The sequence below is a fragment of the Crocodylus porosus genome, unplaced genomic scaffold (genome assembly GCF_001723895.1).
Source record: "Crocodylus porosus isolate Cpor-Errol unplaced genomic scaffold, CroPor_comp1, whole genome shotgun sequence".
In the NCBI taxonomy this organism is placed as follows: domain Eukaryota; kingdom Metazoa; phylum Chordata; order Crocodylia; family Crocodylidae; genus Crocodylus; species Crocodylus porosus.
Genome location: NW_017728921.1, coordinates 10,753,361 through 10,771,061, shown reverse-complemented (window position 1 = coordinate 10,771,061; position 17,701 = coordinate 10,753,361). Strand labels below are relative to the sequence as shown.

General features: G+C 43.3%; 2 protein-coding genes across 2 annotated transcripts in view; one reads left to right on the top strand and one right to left on the bottom strand.

The window, feature by feature from the left end:
- Positions 1 to 1,851: 1,851 nt before the first annotated feature.
- Positions 1,852 to 17,701, bottom strand: part of EP400 (E1A binding protein p400) — a 64,791-nt gene continuing 48,941 nt past the window's right edge. The window contains exons 34-53 of the mRNA XM_019538989.1: positions 17,489 to 17,572; positions 16,407 to 16,538; positions 16,247 to 16,291; positions 15,954 to 16,107; positions 14,662 to 14,903; positions 14,104 to 14,277; positions 12,740 to 12,876; positions 12,174 to 12,230; positions 12,004 to 12,082; positions 11,282 to 11,488; positions 10,108 to 10,153; positions 9,897 to 10,006; positions 9,527 to 9,731; positions 8,217 to 8,380; positions 7,624 to 7,833; positions 7,136 to 7,331; positions 6,784 to 6,914; positions 6,157 to 6,318; positions 4,214 to 4,291; positions 1,852 to 2,894 (exon numbers count right to left, since the gene is read on the bottom strand). Of these exons, the coding sequence (XP_019394534.1) occupies positions 2,622 to 2,894; positions 4,214 to 4,291; positions 6,157 to 6,318; positions 6,784 to 6,914; positions 7,136 to 7,331; positions 7,624 to 7,833; positions 8,217 to 8,380; positions 9,527 to 9,731; positions 9,897 to 10,006; positions 10,108 to 10,153; positions 11,282 to 11,488; positions 12,004 to 12,082; positions 12,174 to 12,230; positions 12,740 to 12,876; positions 14,104 to 14,277; positions 14,662 to 14,903; positions 15,954 to 16,107; positions 16,247 to 16,291; positions 16,407 to 16,538; positions 17,489 to 17,572 (2,886 nt within the window). The 3' untranslated portion in view covers positions 1,852 to 2,621. The remainder of the gene's footprint in view (positions 2,895 to 4,213; positions 4,292 to 6,156; positions 6,319 to 6,783; positions 6,915 to 7,135; positions 7,332 to 7,623; positions 7,834 to 8,216; positions 8,381 to 9,526; positions 9,732 to 9,896; positions 10,007 to 10,107; positions 10,154 to 11,281; positions 11,489 to 12,003; positions 12,083 to 12,173; positions 12,231 to 12,739; positions 12,877 to 14,103; positions 14,278 to 14,661; positions 14,904 to 15,953; positions 16,108 to 16,246; positions 16,292 to 16,406; positions 16,539 to 17,488; positions 17,573 to 17,701) is intronic.
- Positions 16,551 to 17,482, top strand: RPL39 (ribosomal protein L39). The gene is given in 1 exon segment (XM_019538988.1): positions 16,551 to 17,482. A coding segment is annotated over 1 exon segment (279 nt). The 5' UTR covers positions 16,551 to 16,849; the 3' UTR covers positions 17,129 to 17,482.

Here is a 17,701-nt window from a genome sequence, read left to right as displayed (position 1 = left end):
TAGAGGCTAGAAAAGCACAGGGTTTCGTATTGACAAAGGAGCAAAAAACTGGAATGTCCTCTATGACAGCCGCCCTATTCTCAATACGTGTCTTGCTTAAAATATAGGGATAAGTCATGATGCATCCCTAAGCTGCAGGGCTGTGTACCCATGGGCTAGCAAGGACAGAATACACACAGTAATGTGTAAAAGGGACACACAAAATGGGGAGGGAGAGGAGGATGCAACCAAAAAGAAAATCCATTTTTGGAAGCAGAACGTTACAATTTCCAGCAAAGTTGGGCTAATAAAAAGATACCAGATTCACCCAAAGAACCGTGTCTACCTGCATCCTTAGTTCAACACAGCTACAACCTACACCCCAGCATTAGATGCATTAATGCAAGTGTAGATGCCCCCAGAGCACAGCTAAAATTCCTTCCTGACACTTAATTTCGTATGGGTCTGCCCCTGAGCAGAGGGGCACCACCCTCTAGCTAGGAACCTGGGGCTTGAAGTCTGCCTATGTCCTTAGACCAACACGGCTACAACCTACACCCCAGCATCAGATGCAAATTTGTACCAAACTGACTATGGGGTAAAATGTCTTCCTGACCCTAGATTTGGCATGGGTCTGCCCCTGAGCAGAGGGGCACCCCCCTCTAGCCAGGAATAGGGTGGCCATCACAGGGGATATTCCTGTTTTATGCCACTCTGTCCTCTGTTGATACAAAACCGGACACCTTTATGTCCTCTACAGGACATAAAGGCATTGGGTTTCGTATCAATAGAGGACAGAGGGCAACCAGACTGTCCTCTATGATGGCCACCCTAGGCACAAACCTAGGGCTTGAAGTCTGCCTCTGTCCTTAGGTGAATACGACTACAACCTACACCTCGGCATCAGATGCAAATTTGTACCAAGCTGATCATGGGGTAAAATTCCTTTCAGACCCTAAAATTTGGCATGGGTTTGCCCCTGCACAGAGGAGGGGCACCCCTGCCTCTAGCCAGGGGGGTGTTGAAGTCTGCCTCTGTCTAACCAATGCAGCTACATCCTCTACCCCAGCATCAGATGCATTAATGCAGGTGTAAATGCCCCTAGACCATGGGTAAAATGCCTTCCTGACCCTAAATTCCTGCCCAAAAGTTTGCAATTAATTTTATTTTCTTTTTGCAAAAAACTTGTGTTAGACTAACTAGATATCACCACAAGTTCTGATTCCTTTTGACGCTAAATTTGCCATGTGTCTGCCCCTGAACAGAGGGACACAACCCTTTAGCCAGGAAGCTGAGGGTTAAAGTCTGCCTGTGTCCTTAGACCAACACAGCTACAACTTACACCCCTGTAACAATTTCCATGCGTCTTTTTCTCCTGCAGTTTTGTGGCCCAGGTCGAATCAATCTGTTCCACCTCTGAGAGCCTGCTGTATCCTTGTGCGGTGCTGGTTGCAGATGGGCTTTCGTTTGCCAGTGGCTCGACGCAACGGAAGGAAAAGAAAAGGGAACTCCCACAGTTTGATGCAGCGCAATATTCAAAGCAATAAGACAAACGAAGGTGAAGGAAGAGGCCACGCTTGATCAGGATCCAAAATACCCACCTGAAGATACATTCGTCATGAGCTTTAGTAAAAGAATAGTGCAAAAGTTGGATCTTATTCTTTACACGATTGCAGGATTAGTTGAAGATTTAAATTTCCTATTCCTCCCTGTGCCCACCCGTTAAAGCTGAAAGCCAAGTAGAAAGTACCGAACAGTCAAATGTGTCGCAAAAGGAGGAGGAAACGAGCATATAAAACTTCATCTGTTTTGAGATCTTCCTACCTGGAAGTCCCGTGAGAAACAGCACGGAGAAACCAACAGAACAATCTATTTCCATAAAAATGGGCTACACTTTAATACACATCTACTATCAACACAGCATTTATTCAGTTCATGCCTAGAATATCTATTATCTTAAAGTGAAGTATGAGAGCGAGGGCACAGGTTGGCTGCTTCAGGAAACTGTACACAAAACTACTAACAAACATTTTAAAAGACTTACAAAAATGGAGAATGAAACATGGTTCTTAATTACACATACTTACAAGGTTTCACATTTATTGGCTAAACTCTGCAGGGAGCACTTCAAATAGAAAGGAGTTCTGATGGATGGTCACCGCAAGTGAGCGCTACATGCAGCTGTCAGACAGGTGGAAATACTCTGCTATGCTCGCCACACATCAACTGTCTGTGTGGCTTTGCAATGGACGATAAACACTCGTCCACATTATAGCAAAGGATTGCACTTGCTCATTGGCAATTATACAATACACTAACATAGATGAATTAGACTGACACTGAAGGGATCCACGGTTTGGTTTTCATGAAGCTGGGCAGAAGTTATGACGTCTGCAGACGAGGAGAGTCTCTGTTGGAGTGGAACGTGCCTCGGGTGAAACGTTCTTCTGACCCGCTAAAATGCTTGGAGAGTTTCCCCCTGTTGAAATGTTCACCAGCAAAACCCTTCAATTTAAAAACAATAGAGGCAATTTGTCTTGCTTGGAATGAGGATCTGCGGAGAACCTGCTGCTTGCCTCACCACGGGGCTCGGCAAACATGAAATACTGCTTTTCCCTGCTTATTGCAATTGAATTACTAGTTCAGCTCGGTTTGGTGGGTGCCTTTAATCTGACCGTAGGTGTCCTCATTTGCACCTTTGCTTGCTGATTTGGTGCTTCCGAGGTTACGGGGGCCTGGACTGGGTTCGGCACGCCAGAGGCTTGGATTTGGGGAGAAGCAGTTGTCACAACCTGCTGCTGTATCAGCTTCTGCTGCACCACTTGAGCTGTTGCAGTTGTTGCAGGGATCACCTGAACCTGTTGCTGGCCTGCAGTGGTCTGAGACAGCGTCACGGTTTGGGGCTGTGCCTGAACCTATGCACAGAGGATGAGAGGACAGATAGAAAAATGGTTCAGAATTAAAAGCAAAATTCATTAATTCTCTCTATTGTAGGGTAGCTTCAGCTGTTACGGCCTTCCTCGACAGCAGCAAGAGGAAGGGAGAAACAAATCCCGGCTGCAAAAGAATGCCCGAGTCTCACTGGGAGTGGGGCAGCTCCCTGTCAGTCAAAGAGGAAGCCCGGCCACTGTGAAGTGCCATGCTAAGGGTACAGGTAAGACAGACTTTCAAGGCAGTATATTTTCAAACTGGTCAAAACTCTCTCCCACTGATACTCACGGTAAAGCAACCACCAGTCTAGTGAAAGCAGAACAAAGCCAACCTCCATCTCTTATGAAAACCCTACCCAGAATGCCGATGTCTGCTGAAAAAGAATCCCGGGTATGGACACACAAAAAGCTGCCCTTAAAAGGGGCGGGGGGAGCTGCTGCTCGAGTATATATCGCCTGTTATGCTGCAACTTTTATTTCACACAATCCAGTAGTGATCAAAGTGGAAATTAATTGCCCAAACTGCAACACTAATTTGGACCCTGAATGAAGCTGGGGCAAGCTGCAGTGGCTTTTTACACTTGTATCACTACAGAATCATGCAGGTGTAATGGTGGCATTCAAACAGCTTATATTGGTATCTTTCGATATTAGCCACTACACTTTTCTGTATCCGAAGCCCTATTTATTACTGCTGTTCTGAAAGACATTATTCTAAGTAATTCCAAGCAAACTATCAGTTAGTAAGGTTTTATGTTCTCTTTTCTCTGTTTCACTCTTCTTTGTCCATGCCCATCCACGCTGTACTGAATGCGTAGGACAGTTAGCACATTGTTAAGTCTTCTGGGAAACATCTCTTGCATTTTGGGCACTAGGAAATAACTACGCAACTTGTAACTTAGTACAGTATCCCATTTGTTTTAATAATCTCTTTCCCCTTTGTGTTAAAGTCAGACACTCGACTGTTCAGTTCTCTTCTGGGTCATCCTCCAGCTTTGGTTACACAGTATGATGAGGAAGCACAACTTTTTTCAGCTCAAGAGAAGGTGAGAGAAACCGGCTGCAGTCTATCAAGTGCAATAAAAAGATATTATCCCAGTACCTACAACAACTGAAGTTAGCAAGCACAGAAAGAAACTAGCAGTTGACCCAGTAGCTGCAGTTTTAATTTCTATAGAAGCTGATAAAAATGCTAAAATAGTTAACAAATAAGGCATATTGTACATGGGAAAGAAAATAAATATACTTCTCCAAATGAAAAACAAAGTCTGCGACAGAGAGCGTATCTCCGGCTGGGCCCTCACCTGCTGGGAAACCGAAACCATCTGCTGAATATTGGCGACAGTAGCCTGTTGCTGCACCACTTGTGGAATCTTTGCAACCTTAAATATTGTGAAATAAACAGTTGCTTATTAAAGGGGCGTGGAAAAATCAATACCCTGCAAAAATTTCTCAGCACCCTGTGAAACGGCTGGTGATGGGTTTGGCACAACCCATGTATTCTAGTTTCTTTTAAACTGCAATATTATTTCAAAGCCACTGTCCTTTGCAACCCCCCAGTCTACTGGTTCCAACACGGCACTACCTGACTGGGTGGTGTTTTCCTTTAATCAAAAGCTTTTGTGCCATCTTCAAGGAAATCTTTCTGGGACCTGAATCGTAAATTTATCCTGCATCTATAGGACACACCTTTCAACCAATTAACAGGATTAGCTGGGCCTTCGTTGCTTGATAGGAAAGTAAGGGTTCCATTATTTGATCTCCTTGTTCTCCCCCTTGGGTTAGATAGACTATGTCTAGAGGACAGCAAGACTTATTTGCCTGCTGCCCCTCCTGCAACTAATGTGGCAGCAGCAAGCATGCTGGCTGCACTGCTTCCTTTCCATTTGTGGGGTACATAGTTGAGAGCAGGCTGCTTGATGGAAAGGGGTGAGGTAAATTTACTCTGCAAGAGGAAAGAGAGCGCAGGGGAGGAATCCTGGCCCTCAGGTCACAACTTGGCCTCTCATCTGCTCCTGGGGCACAGGACCCAAATGAGGATAGACTAGAACACCGTTTCTCAGCCTGTGGGTCTCAAGAATACATGAAAGTGTTGTGGATAAACGTTAAAAATGGATTCTCCTTTAAAAAAGGACAAGAAACGTTGGAAATGGCAGGTTTCCTCTTGCAGGTTGGCAGAGCTCCAGCCTGCAAGGGGCTGCTTGGGGCTGGAGGGAGCAGGAGGAGAGTAATCAGGCAGGGGCCATGCACGTGCCAGCCAGGCAGCATGGAGAACAGCTCCTACAGTTCCCCACAGAAAAGTCTTAAGATGTGGTGGGGTACAAACAATGTGGGGGCTGGGCAGAGCACAAGTAATATATTTGGGGAGTATGCCTCCCCCGATTTGTGCACCCCCAGTGGGCACAGGGCTGCAGCCTGGCTGGACCAGCATGGACAGGAGCCACCTCTAGGGCCCAGGAGGCAGGACCCAGTGCAGGAGGGTAGAGCGGGGCCACCACTGCTCCGCTCAGGCCGCCTGTGTTGCCTCCCACCCCACCTCTCCTCTGGGGTAGAGGTGTGGCCTGAGGGCAGCAGCGGTGGCCAGACTATGGTGGCTGGGTAGAGCTGCAGCCTGGTGCATGAGTAGCTGGCAGCAAAAGGAGGCGAGGGCAGCATAGCCCCGCCCTCCCCGCATTATTCCTCATGCTGCTGATGGCGCTGGGGGAGGGGGCAGGGAATGGGTCCTGGTAGCAGTAGCAAAAGTCCCACTACCTTGCTCTGCCCTCCTGTGCCAGGTCCCACCCGCTGGGCTGTGGAGGCAGCTCCTGCCTATGCCAGTCTGGCCAGGTTGCATCCCCATGCCTGCTATGGGCACACAAATCTGGGGGGAGGGGGGATATGCCCCCCCCATGCCCTAGCCTCTCCCCACAACATGCTGGGGGGGGAGGGGGGCTGTTTACTGGGTCAAGACTGGCCATCGGTGTTTACAAATGGGTCCTGGTACAAAAAGAGAAGGTTGAGAACCACTGGACTAGAACACTGCAAATGTCCATTGCACTTCAAGTCAGCTTTTGTGCACGCACACCTGGCAATGAAGCTGGAGGATGTAGAGCTACAGATATGAACACAATTCTTCTAAACCGTTTTGTTTAGCAGAGAGCCACACAGATTAGCTGTTTGTCTGATCTGACTGCATTGCAACAAGTGATCTTTACTACTTTCTGATCCCAGAATATAACTTGAGGGGAAGAAGTTGTGTTACCTGTACCTGTATCTGTGCCTGCACTTGTTGGGTTCCACCGGGTTTTTGGGCCTGGGAAATAGGAGTTGTTAGGAACTGGGTTTTAATGGCTGGCTGTGTAGTATAGGTTACTTTCTGCTGCTGCGATGTCTGCTGTTGAGCTTGGACAGTCACTTGCTGAGCATTTATCTGAAGCAGAAAAATAGAACATCAGTGATGACTAGAACATACTCTGAAGAATAGACAGATTCCTGAGGAGTTTGTCTCAAGAATCTAAATGTAAATGGTAATCACTTCAGGGTTTATCCAGCAAATGAACACTGGAAAAAAAGCCTTTATGCTCAGAAGAGAGAAAAATTTTGACACAGGCTCGAAACAGCACTTGTTTTGGGGTTTTTTTTAAATCAGCTTCAGCTTGAAAAGGCTACCAGAATGTAACCTTCTCAGAGAACTCCTGTGTGTCTGAAGAGGTTTATAATAACAGTACTATAGGGTTGTAGGCCGGTCTTCTGAGGAAACCTACTGAAACCCACCCATAGCAATTTTTGGCTAGGTCTGAAAGTCTGAGTGCAATTTAGCAAAGCCAATAGCTGACTAACGACAGCCCAGATGCCATCACAGAACTACAAGGCAACAGCAAACATGGGGAAATACCTTTTGCTGCACGGTAGCTTGACCTTGGGCGACCTGGGGCTGGATGGCTTTCTGCTGCTGGGTTGGCTGATGATGCTTGAGTTTCAAGAGCTGTTGGACGTGGAGGGGCTGTGCCATCACGGTCTGCCCTCCTGCCATTTACAAACACAATCAGCATGTACATGGAAGACCTGTAACGCCCCCCATCCCCATTCTTAAATGGGACCACAGAACACCAGAACCCACAGGTCCTGAAAGTACTTTCAACTCATTTTTAAAATGAGGCTTGAGGGTTGATTTTAAGCTGCGTCCCTTTACAATCTGATGAGTGAGAAGGGCTCACATGACATTTCAAAAAAAGTGGCTGTAGTACCTGCAGCTTTCTGAGGTTGCCCAATAGCAACACTAATGCCAGCGACCGTAACAGGGAGCGTTGTGACACCAGCGGATGACACGACGGCAGCTGGAACCGACACCACTGGAGGCTTTGCTAAAGCAACCTGTGCCGCCTGAGGTGTTTGGGCCTGGATCTGTCCTTGTGCTTGAAGCTGGGAAGCAGGAACACGAGTCTAAGCAGTAAGGAATCAGGATTATTGTACTGACACAAAGAACAATTGAGCTATTTCACTAGGTTATTGCAACGTGATACCTGTATGGTGAGAAACAAAGGGCCTGTCATATTCATACTAAGCCCCTTTACACTGCTCTAGAAGTGCAGAAGGGCCTTTCAAGTGGACACAGATTAATGTTATACTCACTTGAAGTCCCTTTTATGCTGTCAGAGCAATGTAAAAAAAGCTTTGCCAACAACAAGTATCAACCTGTGTAAGAACGTCGTTAGCAGAATCAAGGACAACTTACAAGACGAGCAACTTGGAGGTTTGCCACGGTGGTGCCGGTAAGGACAGCTCCAGGCCTTGGTGCCGTCACAGCAGTGAGTTGTTGCGTTTGCTGCTGTTGCTGCACTTGCACTTGTGTGGTTTGTTGTTGGGCTCCTGGCTGGGCCTGCTGCTGTGCTGCTTGTTGCTGAGGAAGCTGCAGTTTCTGCTTCTGTAACTTGATCAGCTGCTCCTGAAAAACAAGTGTTTCTATCATGTTTAAATTTGTAATGGCTTTCAGAGTAGGAGTGGAGCTACAATGGCAAGCCAGAAGACTTCCCTACTAGGTCTGAACTAGACAATATAACTAAGAATGTGGCTGCTGGTACAGACCTCCAGAGAACAGACTACATTCAATGTTTGCACTTTGATTTACTAAAAGAAACCATACTAAACCAACATGAATATGTTCACTTGCTCTGTATTTCATAAAAGCTTAGCCTCAGCAGGAAGGAATGTAAGAAAGACTTCCAGTTCTTTCTACTCTAAAAAGGTTACTGCAGACATAGTTAACAAGTGCTTCAAGTAACAGCAAAGAGCAGCTTCTCTCTTGTCTTAAGAATATGTCACTCTCACCTGTGATAACTTCCCCACTGTTTTTATTTGAGCTGGAGACTGGGCCTGGGCCTGGGCTTGAATCTGTGGGACTTGCACCTGAGCGGCTTGCTGCTGCTGTTGCCTGAGAAGCTGGAAGTGGGCAGGGGTGATTGTTTTGCCAGAGAGCTGAACCGTCGGGGTAGCTGTATATAGAACAAAAGGGAAAGAGAAAGGTCAACCATTTGATGAAACTCATCAACTTCACTTAAGAAGTTCAAGTACCTTTGCTAAACACAACTTTTTTCCTGCCTAATCAGCTCAAAAGTGGATTTGGGGTTGAGTTAAAGGAAACGAGATAAGCTTTGGAGGCCAAAATGGACCATGGAAGCAGGAATGACTTAGGATCACTGTCAGAACAAGACAAACAGCTAATCTGTGTGGCTCTCTGCTAAACAAAACTATTAGAAGAATCATGTTCATACCCATAGCTGTACATCAACTTGTTGCTATACATACTACTTTACTGATGCAGAAATAAAGTGCTGGCTGCTAGAGCTCACATAAGACTATACCTTCTAAGTCCCCTTTAAAGAGTATATGGTTCCTGAATAAATTAAAAACCAAAACAAATACGTACTTATGTATCTCAAATGCAATTTTGTACTAATAATATACTTCACATCAAATGCAATTTTGTACTAATAATATACTTCACATATTTAACATCTTTTATTTTAAGAGCTTCACAAATTTCTGTTCAGATTCACATCAGTTGTTTTTATGCCTCAGACACCCGCTTTTCTAATCACTAAGCTGTATTTCTTCCAAGGAGCTGCTTGCATCCTGAAACTGTGCTGCTGCTCTTGCTGATAATTCATAGCTACTGAACATCATATATAATTACCAGGGATTCTGGTTTTCTCTGATTTAAAAAAAATCCCCAATTTTTGGTTTAAAAAAAGTAACCCCAAATCCTCATTTTTCTGCAATTTAAATGAGACACCACTTATAGATACATATATATATAGTGGTGTTTCATCTTAAAGTGGTGTCTCATTTAAAACTGTGGAAAATGAGGATTTGGAGTTACTTTTTTTTAACCAAAAATTGGGGATTTTTTTTTAAATCAGAGAAAACCAGGATCCCTGAGCATTACATCCACAGAGACATGTTCAGTACTGCACATTCAGTAATGCTTAATGTGGGAAAACGTAATAGTTTCCTTAAGGACAGCCATGTTAAAAGTTTAATTGGACTACTAAGGAATTCCTAGTATTCAGGGACCACGATGTTCACATTAGCTAGGATACTTTATGTACCCTATGAAGAATTAAACCACTGATTATTACCTGGCGTAACCTGAGTCACGAGGGACCGTGTCTGGGTCTGTACTGGAGTGAGGTTAGTAGTTACCACGGCAGATGCTGTCACAGATGTTACTGCTCGAACACCGGGCGTAGTTGCTATGGTGACCAGTTCAGTTGAAGCAGCAGGTGCTGCTGCTGTTCGCTGTTGAGTATGTACCACTTGTGCAGTAGCTGTACCTCCAGAAGTCTAAGGAAAAAGAAAGTCATCACTCTTCACTGCTTCAGATTAGATTTAAAACAATGGAACCTTTATATTTTAGCGAGAGAGCCAGAGACAGAGAGGAAAATACATTTATATCTTCTTAGCCTCTCTCTCTCTCTCTGCTCAGATACTTAAGGACAAAGTACTCACAGTCAGGGTTCCAGGAATGACTGGTGAAGCCAGACGTTTATTGATCGGCTGGAAGGTAGCAGCAGAGACTCCAGCAACTGTATTCACTATAACGTTCCCACTCACTGTGGCTGAAAATAAACTCAAATTAAACATGAGGCTGGGAGGAGGGTGGGAAGACATTTCTATATTTGCTCCCCTATCCCCAAGACTCCACTATAAGGCATCTTACCAGTCTGTATACTTGTCCCAGGAACTGCTGTTTTGATTGTACCAGCCTGTTTAGAAGACAATTCAGATAATGCATTCAGAGAAAACAAAGATTAAAAGTTCTTCAACCACTTTATTGCTTAATGCAATGACCTGTCTTACTATGGAAATGAGGCACTGACAAAAAGTATTATGGTAAAGTGCACAGCTACTTAAGCGCTATTAAGTATGTACAGTACTTAAGTATATATTCTCTGTATTGCACATGTACGGCAATTTATGCATATATTAAACTCTCTATAAAAGCTACAGCACCTTGGCTCCTCTCTAATGAAGTTAAAATCACAACCAGCTGAGTACTTATATAAGCTCTTTAGTCTTAAAGACAGGCCCCAACCTGTTTTTGTAAGCATCAGCACAGACCCTAGAAACACATTCATAGTCCCACTGAAGTCAAGAAGGGACCACCCAAAAGCTGGCACAATCCAACTGTAGGATTTATAGTGAGCTATAACAGCTCATTCAAATCTTTTTGTTTAGATCTGCTTAATAGAAATTCTTGGCAAAATGACTCTTCACTATTTCATTCAGTTGGGCTCTCTAGATGGCTTACTGTCTCTGTAGGCTAACAAATGTCAACTAGCTAATTAGCTCTGTAACCAGACCTCCTCACATCTTAAATAATATAACTGTTTTGAGTTTTATGTCATTATGAAACTCTCAAAGGACGCCAACCTGTGAATGGAGAACCTCCAAATCATTTGGGAAGCTTCTGAATGGCTGCCTTTGGGCTAAGAAACAAGAGTTTCACACGGGAAATACATCTCCATATTCCTCCACAGAAAAAGGGCTTTTTAAAATGACTGAAGCACCTATCTGTCTCTCTGCTCCCCAAATTACCAGTGTAAATGTTTTTCAGTTACTGTTGGAGAAGATAATATTGTACCAGCTGAGAGTTTTGCTGTTTTCCTCCTAGAGAGGACCAAAGCTGACTATGTCAAGTCTAGTATAAATTTCCCTAGTGAAGAAGGAGAAAGGGAAAACCAAGATACCCAGCATATCCAGGAAATTAATGATGAGGCTGTGACTATCGAGTCAGAATTTCTCCCCTTCACGACAGAGAGTGTACGCGTGGATTATGCACCCCCAAGAAGCGAAGTCCCTGCTTCAGAAGCAGCGAGCCTTTCCTTCCTTACCAATACTGCCGTGTTGGCCACAGTAGTTACTGCAGTCTGCACCACTGCCTGTGGCTGCTGAACTACCTGTGCTTGAGCTTGTGGTTGAGGCTGGGCTTGTGCTTGCTGTACAGCTGGCTGCTGTGCTTGCTGCTGGCCGGCCTGCTGCTGCTGCTGTTGCGGCTGTGGCCCTGTCTGCTGCTGTGCCCTCTGCTGTTCGGCCAAAGCCTGGAGAATCACAAGCAAAAGGGTTCCTGTGTTTTTCAAAGCAGTGGATGCAAGAAACCTGGTAATCAAACACACCCTCCAACCTCATCTCAAGAGATAACCATCAATACCCGGGCAGACTCAACATGCAAAGCATGCCCTTATTAGTAGGGAAGGCAATTCTTTCTGATAACGGACTACAGGAATGACATGGGTAAAATGAGGAAGTTGGCTAACTGTGTGCCCCAAAAATGAGTCCTATGTGCTTGTGAATACCCTGACATTGTGACAGACCCATTGGGAACATCCTGCTTCAGGAAATAGATGCTCAAACCCCATTAAGGCTGGAATGCTGCACATGTTTGGTCACTGTGGTGACAAATGTCTAAGGCTTAGCTCATGTCACTGCTCCACAATTTATTTTAACACAATTCTGTTTCCTTACCAGCCTTTGCATTTCAACTTTATTTATCACAGCAGAACAGGTAGGCTGCAGCATGGGAGCAAACAGGAAAAGACTGAGACACAAACTGTACCTTTTTCTCTTTTGCAATACGCTCTGCTCGGAGGGAGGCAACCTGAATCGGAGGAAGTGGCTTATCATAGTTGATTCCACTAGAAATTAAAGCAATAAAAGAACTTAGAAAATGAGCATTAAAAAAAAAATCCAGCTTTTAAGCCATTTAAGGCATATAAGAGTCCTTACCTTTCTGCAAGCACTGAAGCATGTTTTGGATTCTTCTGGAAAGGATTCATGCCAAGTCTGAAATTAGTCAGAATTAAAGGTATTGGAGGGAGAGAACTTTAATGGCAACATTTAATTGTGTGCACTTTTGCAAGATGTTGCTTTGTAATTCTGGTGATGTTTGCTGGATGAGTGGATGGATGGATATTTTATAGAAAAATACTTGGCAGGTAATTAATTACAGGTGGAAGTAAAATGTACTCCAGTGGCTTCAGGATTTTTGTAACTCATGCAGTTGAAAAACAGAACGCAAGGTGAAGAAGTTTCTTTCTGAATACGTCTCTGGCCAAAAAACAAATGTTAATAAGAAAAGTATGCGGCTGTGATGATGGACCGCCATCCTAACAACAGAGTTAGATGGAATAATGCAAGAAGAGAGAGCTTTAACAGCTAGCCAAAATGGTACACAGGCATGCACAATAGTTTACATCACAAATAAGAGATAGGAAGAGAGGATAAAAAGTATGGCTAAGCCTAGGTGGCCTCACATGCATCATGAAATACAGAAGAGATTTATCTAAACTTACAGAGGTTTGCTTGGTGGACTTCTCTTTCCTGCAATCATTTTCATCATCTCAAAATGATTAGTATACAGCTGTGTGTGGGTTGCACCTTCATCTTGGGCGTAGATCTGATTGGTACGAAGCGGCCGACTATTTTTAGTCTAAAAATGAAAATAAAGCACCTTTATATTTGAAAATATCCGACTGATCTTTGTGTCTGTGCAAACACCTAGTGCTTGTCGATTATTTAAGATGGCAGTCCAACATAATCTCGCACAGACTGGTTTCTGTCTAGTGTCACTGATAATTTACTGGCATACAACTCTATGGGAAATACAAAAAGAAAAGGCAAAATAAAGAGCAGCCCTCAAGGTCACACTGGAATCATCGCTGGATTCTTCTAATTTAAAAGATAATTTTTGTTTTAGTTTGGATTTTGAGATAATAAAGTGAGAGCCCTTTACCAATCTTTTTATCGTTCTTCTAGTGCGCACAAATACCAGAGTCAGAACTGCACCCCTCTACAGCTATACTAAAACACTGTGCAATACTTTGCTTCTCCGGAGCAGCAACTCCCAAGCAGGGATGAAGCTGACCACTCATTAAGGGATGGGACTTGAAGTCAGGAATTTCCATTCTGCATCTCATTCTGCCACTGACTTGCTGTACGTTTGGACAAAGTCCTTTGACTATATGACTTAGTTTCTGCCGCTGTAAAATGGGGTAGTACTATACTGCAGAGCAGTGTTCAAGGATAAATCATTAATGCTTGTAAATCTTGTGCATGCTGTATGAAATGTGTTATTAAAAGTGTTAAGCATCATTGTAAAAACCAAGACAAATAATGTGGTGTTCACGTTAGGTGGACAACTATCCACGAGGGAGTAAGCCAAAACAACCAAACTTCATGGCAGTTTACTATTCAGCTACCAATTCCAAATGCTGAAGTCTAGTGTCAATCCACTGCACTGACAAACAAAAACAGATTCAGGGTTTTAATTGTTATTTCAGTATTTAAGATCTCATACGTATTGTCTGCCCACCTCCACTGATGCTAAATATCATAGTGTCTAGATTTGATTGTGAAACAATACCAATGCACACCTTATAAATGCTTTTTGTCTTCTTTTTAGGATTAGCTTCGTACATTAGCTGTAAAATAAGAAGGAAAGTTAGATGATCTTTTGCGGAAGATTTTGTTCAGGTGCTCTTTCTTTTCAAAGAAATCATAAAGTAAGTGGAAAAGCCAATGAGGATAACTTACAACTTTTTAAGTTATTTATTTACACTGCCGCAGTATTTAATAAAAGTATATGCTTACGGAGATGAGAAAGAAAATACGACAAACTGAAGTTCAAAAAAAGTTGCAGTGTCCCATTCAAACTCACCTTTCCTTCCTCTCTGGGAATAATGACATTTTCGTATCTGTTGCGGCATTGCTTTGGGGAGCGGTACACTCGGCTGCAGGAGTTAACAACATCACTAACGAGGTCCCAGTTAGGCGTGTGCGCTGGTGACACAACAGCAAGGTTTAAAGGAAGCTCCAGTAGCTGCTTCACTGCCTACAAAAGGCAAAGATAGAAAATATGGATGACAATAAAATCATCTCCTCATCTCAACATGTCATCATGTTACTACTCTAATCATAAAAACATGGGCTCAAGTGCAAGCTGACCCATGCTCTTGAACAGAGGAATAATAGCTGTCAGGTGTTCCAATTTCTGGCACAAGCTACTCCTAATACTGGTCAGCACATGGGGTGGGGAGGGGCTGGGAGAAGAAAGTAGCTGCCACTTGAAAGTAGCTTTCCCTCCCGCATAAGCAAACAGGGTGCTGGCTGCACTGGACAGTGCACCAATCTGGTTCACTGTGGGAAGTATGGCATATTGTAAAGAGGCCTGGGGGAAGCAAAATGATGAGAGTGGAAAGCACAGGGTTCATCTTACCTGCAGCAGGGCCCAGTCTTCACTGATCAGCCACTCAGGATTGTCCTGCCCAGCCTCAGCAGCTGGTTTGACAAGAGTTGGCAATGGCTTTGCGAACTGCGTCTGCTGTTTCAGCAGGATGTTCTTCTTCTGCTCTTTGCCCTCTCGCCGCATTTTTAACATTGCTGGTGTCGCCCGGTCAAACAGTGATCGAGGAGGTATAACCGTCTCTCCGTGGCGCTGCTTTTTCTTCCGACCTGCAGCTAGAACAGCGATGCTATCTTCAGAACAGTTTCAGAGGGCAAGAAACACGCAACAAAGTAACGGGACACAACAAGCAATTAGACTGCAAGGACTATACTGAGCTCTGTACTGCATATAAAACCATGGCAGCCTCTAAAAAAAATGCAGAGTCAGTAATGGAATTAAACATGGCTACTGGCTTTTCCGATGGTTTGGATCCCAGATAGCTAATATGATTAATATGCATCAAAGACAAAAGGGGGAAACGTAAAAACAAGTTTTTAAGTGAACAATACAGGACAAGGTTAAGTAACTGAAGACAGTGTTACAATCCAGGGGCCTCTAATGATCATCTTAGTTTGAGGGGGATCTGAACTTTTTAAAGCCTACATACAACTCTATGACTAAATGATTTTCTCCTTGTTTTTTCTGGGAGCAGAAAACATAAAGCAATGTGACAGAGGACTCCAACTGATAATACAGACAGTCGTCAGACTTAGGACACAACTGGTTCCTAAAAAATCGCATCTTAAGTTGAAACATTGCAACTCAGAACCAATTTTCTCATAAAAAACAATGTTATAAATGGGGTATTGGTTCCTGAGCCAGGGCTCAATACCCTATTTTCAACAAAAGTATGCCAGAATTCTGTACTCGATCAATTTATAGATGAGTAATATAGCTACATTCATCTATTTATATTGTAAATAACAATCATATTGACTTGGAATGACTTCTTTGAGGTGACTTTGCTGAATTTTTTGAAAGGCTCTTGGTTGGACTTTTTGAAGGGTTCTTGGCTGGAGTCTTCTCAGGAGCCTTGGCTGCTTTCTTAAAGAAAGTGTCCAAGGAAGTTTGGACAGATGTTCTCCAGGGAGATAAGCGATGCAGCGAACTTGTTCACCAGCATGGCATCGCATTGGATAAAGTGTTGTGAAGTCAAAACTGACACCAGAAAGTTGAAACAGGGTGTCAATTTATAAATGTTCTAAGTGCGAAATGTTGTAACTCAAAATGTTGTAAGTCGAGGACTGCCTGTACTGCAGAACCTTTCTGAACCAAGCACTTACCAGAGGGATCTGTTTTGTGTCGCTTCCGTTCTTTCCTGACATACACAGGAGGCAACTTAGACTCTGGAATCGGGGTGGTATCATACATCAGGCACATAACAGAATCAATGTAAATATCATTGTCATCCTGTGGCGGGGTCGGGGGAGTCCAAAGCTGCACAAGAGTACAATTTACAAATCAGCATGACTTGTTAATCAACTGTGAAGACTAGTAAGTGAACTTAACAAATATTAAGTTAGAAAGATAACTGAAAGAAAGAAGTTTGAAAAGATGAAGAGCATAAATGACTTACAGGCATAACTTCTGTTTGTCCATCTGCACCTTCATAGACATATTCCTACAGAGAAAAAGAGGCAACACAATTTAAGTGAGCCCAGTGAATTGGCTACACCAAGAAGGAATACACATTTTCAAAGTAACTACTAAGGAATGCACCAATTGCCAGGTATTACCTTGTTGTATGCATCCTCCCGAGTGTAAGTGAGCAACTCTTCCTCATCTTCCCAAAGTATTTTTTCCTCTCTTTCCTTAACTTGCTTCACATGCTGAATCTCCCATGTTTTCTTTGTAGCTCTCAGTTCCACCTAGGAGAGAATACAGATTATTTATTAACTTGACAAGAGTAACAGCTGTTGGACTAAACTCTTGAGAGAGAAAAAAAAACACCAACTTGCAATTTCTGGAATGAGCAAATTCTCAATAACATGACATTTCCAAGCTGAATGTCTTCTAAACAATATAACCCCAATTTTAAACAGATAGTTAGCATCTGTCATTTAAAAAGGTCTTTTGGGTTAAAGAAACTCAGATCTGAGATTCCATCTTCAAGAGACTAATGGTTAAACCTTCAGCTACATAATTAGGTCTCAATCCTAACTAGCTGTATCTCTGCACCATGGGGTCCTACAAGATGTTCAAGATGAAGTGATTCTTTGACAAGAAGCTGAAGCAAAATCAGTCTGTTCCACAGTAGATTTGTATGAAAACTGGCAAAAGAAACAGGTGCAGCTCCAACAGGAGACCCCGTGGAAGAACCAAGCTTGTAGGAAAAGCTGCTCTAATGGGAACTTTAATGGCATGTCTCTTCTGTGCTGACCTACTACCCCCAAAACACTACTGTGCTATGAAAACCACCAGAGGACTGAATGCCAATGTCAGCCTTGTTAAAAATTGAAAGCTCAGAAGAGATCTTTATTTAAATGAGCAGCACCCTTGAAGCACAAAAATACCCCTATCAGCTACAAATGAAATAGATGAAGAAGGTTTGCTGGACTAGGCTGTTAATATGCATGCCTGTTTCCCCATTTATAAAACACAGGACAAGTGTTATTCTTTTTATCTCAAAGGGGATTCGTCAGGTTACATTCGTTAATATTTTTTAAGGCACTCAGATACTATAGCAACAGAGGATTATTATAGTGCCTGGAATAAAATCACATGCTTTGGAGTTTTCATTGCATATTGAAGACGTACCCCTGCTGGCACGTATTGTAGTAGTGTAAAAAAGAAACTAGAGACACTCATTACATTTTACCTCATTTAATCTTGGTTCTCTCTCATCAATGGAAACATGGAAGAGCTCTAAATAATTCAAAGCATACTTCTCAATAGGAGTAAGCTGAGGGAACACATTAAGAAAATATCGTTAGCACTGAAGATAACACAAAGTTATGATTCAAACAGAGTTTACCCAAGCTCTCATTACAATAAATCTCCTTTGTTTACAGCTTACTCATGTCCCACTGAA